General features: G+C 46.0%; 1 protein-coding gene across 1 annotated transcript; it reads left to right on the plus strand.

The window, feature by feature from the left end:
• The first annotated feature begins 4,943 nt into the window (after window positions 1-4,943).
• Window positions 4,944-9,542, plus strand: CD24 (CD24 molecule). Its single transcript, XM_040238578.1, has 2 exons — window positions 4,944-5,133; window positions 7,889-9,542. The coding sequence occupies exons 1-2, from the start codon at window positions 5,065-5,067 to the stop codon at window positions 8,054-8,056; spliced, it is 237 nt and encodes a 78-aa protein (XP_040094512.1). The 5' UTR covers window positions 4,944-5,064; the 3' UTR covers window positions 8,057-9,542.
• The last annotated feature ends 2,577 nt before the right edge of the window (window positions 9,543-12,119 follow it).

Raw genomic sequence — 12,119 nt, forward strand, 5'->3', positions numbered from 1 at the left:
TATCTGTAGGCTAAGGTCCTAAAGTTAGAACTGCTAGGTGTAAGGGGATATATATTTTTAATATTGATAAATATAAAATTCCATTCCACAATACCATCAGCATGGATGAGAAGACTGGCTTTCTCACATCCTTGTCCCCACAATGGAGACACCAAGTTCGCCTAAGAGACTGATTGTTGTTGCTCAGTTGCTCAGTTGTGTCCGACTCTTTGTGACCCCAGGGACTGCAGCATGCCAGGTTTCCCCTATCCTACACCATCGCCCGGAGTTGGCTCAAACTCATGTCCATTGAGTCGATGATGCCATCCAACCATCTCATCCTCTGTCGTCCCCTTCTCCTGCCTTCAGTCTTTCCCAGCATCAGGGTCTTTTCCAATGAGTCAGCTCTTCGCATCAGGTGGCTAAAGTACTGGAGCTTCAGCTTCAACATCATTCCTTCCAACGAACACCCAGGACTGATCTCCTTTAGGATGGACTGGTTGGATCTCCTTGCTGTCCAAAGGGGTTCTCAAGAGTCTTCTCCAGCACCACAGTCTGAAAGCATCATTTCTTCAGCACTCAGCCTTCTTTATTGTCCAACTCTCACATCTATACATGACTACTGGAAAAACCATAGCTTTGACTATAGAGACCTTTGTCATCAAAGTGACATTTGTTTTTTAATATGCTGTCTAGGTTTGTCATAGCTCTCCTTCCAAGGAGCAAGCGTCTTTTAATTTTGTGGCTACAGTCACCGTTTGCAGTGATCTTGAAGCCCAAGAAAATCTGCCGCTGTTTCCACTTTCCCCCCATCTATTTGCCATGAAGTAATGGGACCAGATGCTATGATCTTAGTTTTTTGAATGTTGAGTTTTAAGCCAACTTTTTCATTCTTTCACCTTCATCAAGACGCTCTTTAGTAAAGTGTATTAGCTTTACAATGCTTCAACATTTCAAGGCCTTTATAGTTCGCACAACAGAGGGGTTTTATTTTCTGGCAGTGAGAACTGAGGGGTTTATATGACCAGTAGGGGGCAGCATGTCCCCACAGAGAGTCCCGCTGCATTATCCCCTGATTGAACAAACTCTAGCAAGGGGACTTGGAACCTACTCAACCAAAAATGCTCCTTCACTTGGTTACCTTCACTGCCATCTCCCGGCTGGAGTTCCTGGGTGTGGAACAAAAGCTTAGCTAAAAAATCAGGATAGATCAAAATTAAATGCATGGAATTTCTATCACATTTCACATCCATTTTGTTGACAAGCGCTTCTGTCCCCCTAGAATTAGGATTACTATTTTACCTTAAAAAGCAAATTAATCTGCTCCCTTAATATTAGCCTATTCAGCCAGTAAATATTGATTGAGTGCTCAACGAAGAGAATGTGGGGTAAGGGAGATGGGCCTCTCAGAAAACACTTGGGACCTGGGTCAGGAAACCTTGGTTCTGGCTTTAGGTGAGGCACTATACACTGGCTATGTGGCTGTGGCTAAGTAACTTAACTTCTCTGTGCCTCAGAAATGAAGTTTGGCTTACTGACCTCATAGGTGCCCATAGAAAATACCACCTGCAAAGATGCTAAAATAAAGAGTAATTGCTAAACAGATGAAAGATTTCAAAAGCCACATTATAATGACTAGATCCTATAGCAGTAGAAGTGGCAGCTTAGTGAGTCCTTACTATGTGCCAGGCACTCTGCTAAATGTACATATCATCTCAATGAAGACCATAGCCCTGTGAGGCGGGTAGTATTGGCCCATTTTCCAGATGAGAAATTTTGAGTCGTTGGAGGTTGGAAAACTCACTCAAAGTCAGATCCCTAGAAAGTGATGGAGCAGGGTTTAAGTCAAGGTCTGACTCCAGAGTCTACCTAGGCTCAGGTTCTTCATCACTCTTCACAGTTCTACATTTAGAAATTGTACGTATCACTCCCTTAATTTTACTTAGAACTAGCATCTAAAAGTTGGGTCACATGCTATGTCATGAAAAAATATTAAAACTTAAAGCTATGATTCCAATTTATGGAATCCATCAGTTTCAAGATCATTCCATGAAAATAAAAATATAAATCGGCCATGTGTCTTAAATATTCCAGGATAACCATTAAGATTCACAATTTAGTCTTAGGAGTGTGAACTATTATTGGCTAAAGGGAAAAGCAAACAACTATGGAAAACCAGAAGAGAAGAATGAATAGAAAGAAGGAATTCACTGAAAGAAACCTAGAAAGGTTCAAGCAGTTTACTTGAGATTCTTGCCATATAGCAAATAGAGTGGCATGGGGGTTTGTAATGAGGACTTCCCTAGGAGTGTTAAGCCTCCAGGCCACAGAATGGCCATAGGTAATGCCCCTTATAGGATGTCCAAAGGAACTGCTGGACAGATCTGAAGGGTCTTGCTTTGTGAATTATGCGTGATCATTAACTGGTGATGAGGTGCCTTACCAGATTTAAGTACTTTTTGGTGCTTGGTATGTCTTTCATGAATCATACAGCTGCAAAGAAGGTTCCTGGGACCTTCGGGGCAGGAGCAAACATTACCCGAGAGCTCGCATTGTAAGACAGGCTCTGTTCTAACACTTTATAGACAATAACCCTTTAATATTTATTCATTGATTTGGCTGAGCCAGGTTTTGGCTGTGGCACATGGGAGTTTGATCTTCGTTCTGGTCTGTGGGATCGTTAGTTGCAGCACTCAGGATCTTTTAGTCGTGGCATGAGAACTCCCAGTTGCGGCATGTGGGATCTAGTTCCCTGACCAGGAGTTGAACTTGGGCCCCCTGCATTGGCAGTGTGGAGGCTTAGCCACCAGACTGCCAGGCAAGTCCCACAATAACCCTTTAATAAATTTAATAATGTCTCCATTATCTCCAATTTAAAGATGAAGAAACTGAGGCTTTTTGCCTCAGGTAGAAGTAGCACAACCAGAATTTGGACCAGGAGAGCACAACCAGGAGAGCTGGCTCTAGAGTCTTTTCTTTAGCACTCCATTAGTTCATCTCTTGAAATCAATAACAAGGAGGAGGGAAGAGGAGGAAAGAAGGAACAGGAAAAGATGATGAACGACAAAATAATTAATGTATCTTGTGAATACCACCATTTAGTTCAACAAGCATTCTCTGAAGAACTTACTATGAGACCTCCCTTGGGACTAGACACTTCTGGGCTACAGCCCATTCATGCCCTGGAAAAGACCAGGTTATTTCTAAACAGTGTGATAACACTGTAAAACAGGAAAGTCCACTGGTGCAGGACAGAAATTCCTGTGTTCCCAAGTATGTACTAAAGTGGAAAGTTACTGAGTTAAAATGACTGACCAGTAGGGCACAAGCCCATTCACTCACAGACCGGCTACTGTGGATTCCATCTCTACTCTGCTCCCATAAAGCAAACCTTGTTTAACTAGGCTGTTCTGCAAAAGTAACAGTTAAATACATTTACAGCCATACTGCTTCCCGGTGGCTCAGCCATAAAGAATCTGCCTGCCAAGCAGGAGATGCGGTTTCATCCCTGGGTCGGGAAGATCCCCTGGAGGTGGAATGGGCAACCCACCCAAGTATTCTTGCCAGAAAATCCCATGAACAGAGGAGCCTGGCGAGCTACAGTCCATGGGGTTGCAAAGAGTCGGACAGGACTGAGCCACTAACCAACAATAGCTTTACTGTGTTTGGACTCTGCTTCCAAGACCGGAAAACAGTCGGGCAAACTTTAAATAAAAAAGATTAAGTAACGCAATTACAAATTAAATTTTAAAACGTCCACCAGTAAAATAGTTTCTACTTTTCACTGTATGCCTGAAAGTTTTCACAGTAGGATGGTTGGAAAATATATTCTACTCAAATCTGCAGAATAAGGACTAATCTCCTACAGGCGCCAGTTCATTAAACTGCCTAATGGCAGCTATGGAAAAGTAATAGCCTTATCCCCAAAGCCTTTTCTCTTTAAACAGATAACAACGAGCAAGTGCGTTGCAACAGAGGCCAAAAAAGCCTGTCCCCAGGAATTCCACCGGGGCAACGAATTCTAGAGGGACCGCCAGGGAGGTTCCCGCTCCCTGGGTGGGACCTAGTAGCAAAGCCACGTGGGGAGGGCTGAAGGGGCCTTTAGGGCTGGGGAGGGGGACCATCCGTCAGGGCAGGTCACGGTCTCTTCGCCCCTGTCGGCCAGCGGCGGCAGGGAGGAGCGCCGAGAACCAAAATTCAGTTGTCGCCAGGGTCAGGGCAGCGAGTCTGCGCCCGGTGGGCGGCTCCCCACCTCTCGGGAGGATGCGGACGTGGGATGCCCCAGGGAACCCTCACAGCCCGGCGAGCACGAGGAGCTCCAAAAACAAAGCGAGTGGCGGGGGGAAGGGGAGGGCGCGACCAGCGAGGGGCAGAGCACACGCGGTGCTCCGAGCGCGGGCGCCGCCTGCGAGCCCGACCGACCAGCCTGGGAAGGGCGCGCGCCTGCCGGCGCCCGGTGCCCCTTGCCAGGTCCGGGACACCCACAAAGCCCGAAAATTCCCCTTTCCTATGGGGCGGAGATTTGAGAAAACCCAAGTCGGGGTCCGCGCAGCAGCTAGAGCCCAGACTGGAGGCCGCGCGTTGCGCGGGAGGCTGAAGACTTTTCTTTTGGGGGGATAAGATGGCAGGTCCGGGGAAACAAAGGAAACTTGGGCACGGGCCTGGGAGCCGAGTGTGCGGCTCACGAGTTCGCCCCGGGTCCTGTGTGGGAGTCACTGGGCGGCCTGCGCCAGCCTGCACACTGCCCGCCCGGGGAAAACATAAAGCATCCCTCCGGGAGCCGGCGGCGCCGGCCGCCCACCTGCCGGCCCGGGGTCTCCGGGCCGGCGGAGGGAGAGGGCGCTGCGAACCCGGCGGGGGCCGGGAGGCAGGGAGGAGGGGAGGCGGCCGGCGGGCGCGCGCTGGGGGCGGCGGTGGAGGAGGGGAGCGCGGGTGGGCGGGCGGCGCCACGTCACGGCTATTGTGGCTGGCCCGGTATATAAGGTCCCGCCCGCCGGCCGCGCTCCCCACCTTGCCTGCACCCCGCCAGCGATCCTTCGGCACCCTGCAATCCAGCGAGACGCGCTGCGCACCGACGGAGCGGACATGGGGAGAGCGATCGTAGCCAGGCTCGGACTGGGGCTGCTGCTTCTGGCGCTGCTCTTACCTACGCAGGTGAGGTCCTGGCGCCCGGCGAGGCGAGGGGGCTCAGGGGCCGCGCCCTAGGCGGGTGGGACCGCCCCCAGGGAACCGGTCTGCGTCCCCACCTTCGGTTGTGGATCCGAACTAGGAGAGAGAATCTAGTACAATCTGATCTGGGGCGAGAGGGGGCGGCAATTTGGAGCCCACTTTCCACTTCCTGGCAGGCTGTCCCCACCCTTTAGGCAGCCCCGAGAACAAAGCACCTCCACGCGTGGGCTAGGAGGACCTTGCCCCACCCCAGGTTTCGCACAGCCCCTCACAGGCTGCCTGACGTCCACCGCCCGCTTTCACGCAGAGCGGGAAAAAATGCGCCCCCCACCCCTGGAGCACCCAGAGACCTCAGGCCCTTTGGGGAGGTCGTCCCTGGATCCCACGAGCGCCCCGCTTCCCTGTACGAGTGTCTTCGCGTCCCCTAGCGCATCACACAAAGAGAGAGGAAGATCCCCCTCGGGGGGCGCAGCTCTCGCCCATCCTCCACTCAGAGCTAGTTGGTGGATCCCGAGCAAGCCCCAGTTACTGACCCTGTTAACCCACCTCAGTCCCGCGTGTTCGGGGGCTGAAGCCCGGGGGGGGACCCTCTCCTGACCCTGTGCTCTCCTGGGGACGACCTTACAGGTCACCAGCGGAACCCTCTGTTAGCCAGATTGGCTCTCTCTGGACGGGCGGCCGACGGGACATTTGGGTCCCGAGTCCCCGCCAGGCTTTGTCCCGGTCCCCGCAGCCTCCTCAGATCCTCTGTCCCGGGAACACATCTTGCCCCCGGTGTCCGGCGGGTGGGTGCGCGGCGGCCGCGAGGGAGGCCAGCGGCGGCTGAGCCTGAGAGACCGAAGGTGGGGGGCGCTGGGAGGGCAAGAAGGGGCATTTGTCTCCGGTAGCTTGGACTTGGAGGGTAGGTAGGGGTGCCCCAGCGGTGGGGTCTCCATCGCCTTCCTTTGGGGCTTTCTGAGGAGGGTCCCTTGGGCACTTCTTCCGAAAAAGTTGGGTGCGCCAGGTCCCCAGACATCCAGCCGCCGGGCTCACCTGGGAGCGCAGCCCGAGAGAGGAGCGCTCCTCGTCTTCCGCTCCGCGGACCGGGTAACTGTACCCTATTGTTTTGCGGGTCGGCTGCTCTCCCGAGCCTTTCTCGATTCCTCGGTGGGGGAGGGGCGTGGCCACTGGAAAAGCTGGTCTCTCCCACCCCGCCCCATCTCCTTTCCCAGCCAGATTCAGTCCCATACCCCTAAATTTCAGAGGGTTTGAGGTTCAGCAAATAAATCTTTGGTAGCTTAGTAGGGAAATTTATGTTTACTGTCAATTTCATATATTAACATTAGTTTTTTTCGTTGGTGTAGAGGACCCTTTGATTCTCCTATGGATGCCCTGGGCTCAGGTTTTTTTTAAAACTCACCTGATGCACCAAGGCTTTGTTGGATAAGAGATTACCTTCAGGGATCCCAAATCAGGTCTTGCCCCCAAATAAGGAGCCCTGTTTTAAATTGTTCCCTATATTATTAATGCTTTCCTTTTACTGGGAGTGCTTTTCTTGGTAGCATACTCTGTTGGGTAGGTGCCAAATAAATATATTTGATTTCATTGAGATTTTAAAAATTAGTCTATTTTAGATAGGCTTTATAAAATTTCTAGTCGATGTTTGCTGAATGTCCTTATGGGTTTTACAACAAAAGAAGCTGGGTTTTCTATGGATTTACAACAAAGGATAAAATGGTTTTATCTTTGAATTGATAGGTAGCCAAACATACATGTGGCCCAGACCTGCTTGGTGCCAGGTTCTTGTCCCAGCTGTAATCAGAAGCCCTTTAAAACCCTCTCTTGCAGTGAGAGCTGAAATCTCCCATCTGCCTTTGTTCCCTGACAAAGGAGAGATTACCATGTGCCCTGCTGGACTGTGCATTTTATGACTTGAAAAATAGTGTGGTGAATGATGCCACTCAGGCACTGGGGTGCTGGGGGACCTTGGTGCTTGGCCACAGTGCTGGGCTTAGTGACCAGGCAGGAGGGCTGCTGCTTATGAAACCAACATCAGACCTTCTCATCTGTTGTGAAGTCATTCCGACTTTATGATGCTTTGGGTGAGATCATTTTGCCTTAAGGCAGAGGCTCGTTATATTTTTCAACTTAAGACAAATATTGTGGCCATTTTTGAGAAGGGCTGTATATGATTTCCAGACTTCAAAGGAGCAGATAAGATACCCGGGGCCCCTTAAGTTTAATGCAAAGTTGTATTAAACAGGTAGGTGAAAGTTACCCAGCGAATTCATGAAGACATTCAATTCTCAAAACATATGTCTCAAATTGCTGTATTTTAAAATCCAAATTATTAGTGTACCTTTAAAATCTCCCCCTTCTTGAGAAAGTAGAAGAAGCCTATTTGTAACACCAGTAAGTCAGTATAATCACAGAAAGTGGGTTAGGTACCTTGGTTCCTTATTACTTTATAAAGAATTAAGGGTCAAGTCATACACTTGGGAGTTACATAGTGATTGAAGAACATTTTTGTTTGCTTGTTTTTAGTTATTGTTACTTGCAGTCATTAATCATCACTAAGTGGTTGTTTTTGAAACTAAAGGATTTTGGTGGGACTAAGAAATTCAGAATGAAATGATGTGGGTAAGGGAATAATGGAAAAAAAACCTCAGACTGTATCATCTATCTTAATGGCATATTAAATGTATGTGGAGAGACAACTGTAATGTGGAAATTGATCAGTGTAACTTTTTATATATTTTAGACTTACTCAAATCAAACAACCGTTGTAACACCTCCAAGTAACTCCTCCCAGACTACCTCACCTGCCCCTCATCCAGCCAATGCCACCACCAAGGCAAGCGATGGTACTCTGCAGTCAACAGCCAGTCTCTTTGTGATCTCGGTCTCCCTTCTACATCTCTACTGTTAAGAGACTCAGGCGAAGAAACATCTGTACTTCACCATCTTCTAAATCCAGTTCAAATGGCATCTATACATCCTGTGTGACAAAGGAAAAAAGAAAAAGAAGTCTTCATTGAATAAATCTGCTAATTCCACACCTTATTTAATTGACAGAAATTATTGAGGATCCCAAATTTGTTTGAAGAGCATGTGAAGGGTTTGACTAGATGATGAATGCCAGTATTAAATCTGCTGGAGTTACCTGTACAAGATGAAGAGAGACAACATCCAAAATTAGTTGCGATGATTTCCTTAAATGTGGCTTAAGAAGTATGGACACATAAAGCTCTACCTTGAAAATGAGAATAGATTTTATCTTACTTAGAGATAAAGAATGGGCTGTGGAACAGATTCAGTTTGCATTTGGTTCGTTAAATTTATAAGGCCATAAAACAATTAGGTAAAACAGAAAGCTTTTGTGATTCTATCTGTATGTACATTAGCAGGAACTTCCAGGAGTTACTGTAAATTCTCAAAAGTGTTGTTTCAGCAGTACTAATTTAATGCTGACATACGATAGATAAAATTTTATGTTAAGCTATCAACTGTTCTCTTGGGAACTGAACTTTTCCTCTGGGGCTTTGGGCTGACATTGCATTTGACTTTTTATATAGTGCCAGGGCAAAGATGGATTAATCTACCCCAAATTCAAGCATAATGAATACATTTTGCTTACATACTATTCCTATTCAAAAAGAACACTAGATTCATTTGAACAGGTAACAAAGAATAGAATTACATTGCTGTTAATGAATTTCAAAATATTTTTTATTTCTGCATACATTGAATAACTTTTACAATTTAAAAAATGATCTGTTTCGAAGGTAAAATTGACAAATTTTGAAATGAAAAAGGCTAATATGTGAAGGAGCCAAACTGTAAATCAAATATTTGTGAAGTCAATACTGGAGCTTGCTTACATTGAATTTAGAAAAACTTTTATACTCTTTTCTGTAAATACTTCTTTTTAAACTGAATCAGAGTAGCCACATTTGGAACACTTTTTGTTATCATTTGATATTTTTAGATAGTTAGAACCTGGTCCTAAGCCTAAAATGGGCTTGATTTTGGAAAGTAAATCTTTTCACAACTGCCTTGATGCACAGCAACCTTTTTAAAAATAGACACTCCCTAAAGTCTTTTGTTCACATGGTCACACACTGATGCTTAGATATTCCAGAATCTAATATGGCCACAGTAGTTTTGAAAACCAAAGTCATTTTTTTCCCCATCTTTAGAAACCAACACTGGAATAAACATATCCAACAGATCTCAAGCTACTGTGTGTGTGAATGAACATTCCCTTTTGTTTCACACCTGAATGCTGTATATCTGTTTTGGATTGTATATTGTGTTTGTGTATTTATGCTTTGATTCATAGTAACTTTTCATGTTATGAAATTGATTTGCATTAAACACAAACTGTAAATAAAAAGAGATGGCTGAAAGAGCAATCCATTGAATTATAAGTTTTTCCCAATGCCTGGAATGCTTTGTGAGTTTATCATGGTTGTATGAGTATTTAAACCACTAGGGACATACCTCAATATTTTCCTATTAAACAGAACATTACAGTTAAGCTGTTTTGCATTGGCAACTAGCAACATGTCTTGATTAAAGAATTCATCTAAAAGCTGACATCTTTGAGGCTTTAAGTGGGCATCCCTTACTCAGCAACTATTGAATGCCAGCTATGTGTCAGGATACTGAAGTTTTGATTGAATGCTGAACTTGCTCAACAAGGCTTTTTACTATAATTGAGAAAAAGAGTATGCATAATGACAAATAGGCAGTATACTGGCAAGTAGTGCTGTTAGGAAAACAGGCCAGAGTGGCAAGTCATGAGCTGTGATTGACTATGGATGGACATTTAAGCTGAGGTATGGAGGATCTGGAGGGAAATTCCTGGTGGGGAACAACACACGCTAAGTCCTTCAGTCTGCTTAATCATTGGCACTATTTTCATATCTGTACAGGAGGCCACATTTCCATCTGCTCCTTTAGTACTCCTGAACTCTTGACTCTTATTAAAGTGTAGTCCTGGACTTCTGCTGCTTAGTTGCTCAGTCATGTCCAACTCTTTGCAGCCCTATGGACTGTAGCCCGCCAGGCTGTTGTGTGTCCATGGAATCTTCCAGGCAAGAATACTGGAGTGGGTTGCCATTTCTTAACTTCACGAGATCTTTTCAAACCAGGCATTGAATCTATGACTCTGGTGTCTTGTGCATTGGCAGGTGGGTTCTTTACCACTAGCACTACCCGGGAAGCCCTGGACTTGTAGCTCGAGCCAGAGAAAGGCTAGAATTTGGTAGTAAGTTTCTTGATCAGAAGAAATGTTCCTTGGGTCTCCATGATGGTTGATAGGATTTTCTGTGAGTCCAAGGATAGTAGTTTTGGTAGATGCATTGTATACAGGGAAGGCAAATCCATATTCAGAATAAGTGTTTATTTCTTTAAGAATAAAATGCTACCCTCCTAGATGATGTGGTACCATGTAGTCAATATTCCACCTGGCTGATCACCTCAAGCAATGGAGCATGTAAGGAACTTGGTGTTGGTTTCTGATGTAGCAGATTGAGCACTCAGCAGTGGCTGTGACCAGATCAGTCTTCACATATGCCAGTGTTGCTGGGACCATGCATAACTCTGTCCTGCCATTGTGGCCACTTTGTTCATGAGCCGAATGATAACCAGAATGGTCAGGGGTCTGTATCCATGCAATTGGCCATCTTATCCACCTGATTATTAAAATCTCTCTTTGCTGTGGTTACCTTTTAGTGAGCATTCACATGGGACACTAATATCTTCAGATTCCCATTTGGAGCTGTCTATCCACGTATCTTTCTCAGCCTGCCTTGTCACCAATTTTCCAATCATATTGTTTCCAAGTCCATCCAGCCAAACTGTTGGCCAGAGACCACAAGTTAGTATAGACTTACACCTCTGGCCACTTCTACTTTGAAGCAAAATGAACAACCAGGGGCACTGCTTTTAATTCTGCCCACTAGAGGTATTTCCCTTTACCACTGTCCTTGATGGGTGTCCCAGAAAGGGGTTGTACAGCTGGAGCTGCCCACTTTGAGGTGTTGCCTGCTTATTGTACAGCACCTTCTGTAAGCCAGGTCCAGGTTTTCTCTTCCTCAGTCAGCTGGTTATCATTAGCTCTTCATGAAGGAGGTACAGACAAAGGTACAGACTAGGGGAGAGATGGTAATGTAGCAAAAATATGGCCCAGGGACATTTGGACCACTTTCTCCTGTAACTTACTAGTATATTAAGTCCCCTACATATGAACTTTCAAATTGTGAACTTTCAAAGATGCGAACATGAGGCTTACTAATGAAGAACTGATAGAATTGGAGGCCCAGAGAAAGGACAAAGAAAAATGAGAGGAAGAAGTAACTGGATAACTGAAGACATTCACGATGCAGGAAATGGCAGGGGATTGTGTTTATTGGAGGAGCTACTGTTGGTTCTGAGGCACAGGAACCAAACTTGGAATGGTACACGAAGGTCTCAACAGCCATTCAGAGTGCAATCCAGTGCTGCCGTGATGAGAAAAAAGGAACTACTACCTGGACATCGCTGGATCGTTTTTTTCAAGAGGGTAAATAGAAGGAAATGGAACCTGTGTCATCAACATCAGGCATGAATGAAATTACAGCTTGCCCTCCATCTCCTATTGCTAACCATCCTTTGGCTCTACCATCTCCCACTTCCTCTCCCTCTTCCAGCCAGTAACTCCTCTTGCTTATTGACTCAATGCCAGCCCCTGCATGCCAGCTGTTGTACTGTACTTTTCAAGGCACTGTACTGTAAGATTAAAAATGTTTTCTTTATTTTTTTTATGTATTGTGTGAAAAATATAAACCTAAGACAGTACAGTACTGCATAGCCAATTGTGTTCATTGAGTAGGCTAATTTTGTTGGACTTACAAACAAACTGGACTTACGAACATGCTGTCAGAACAGAACTCATTTCTATGTAGGTGACTTACTGTATGTATCTTTAGGGCCTCCTGAAGCTCAAC

This window comes from Oryx dammah, unplaced genomic scaffold, assembly GCF_014754425.2.
Source record: "Oryx dammah isolate SB20612 unplaced genomic scaffold, SCBI_Odam_1.1 HiC_scaffold_4, whole genome shotgun sequence".
Lineage (NCBI taxonomy): Eukaryota > Metazoa > Chordata > Mammalia > Artiodactyla > Bovidae > Oryx > Oryx dammah.

Excerpts from the sequence above, each read along its gene's own strand:
- CD24 (XM_040238578.1), top strand. The coding sequence starts at position 5,065 with ATGGGGAGAGCGATCGTAGCCAGGCTCGGACTGGGGCTGCTGCTTCTG. Across the intron at positions 5,134-7,888 it reads CGCTGCTCTTACCTACGCAG|ACTTACTCAAATCAAACAAC; the intron begins GTGAGGTCCTGG and ends TATATATTTTAG.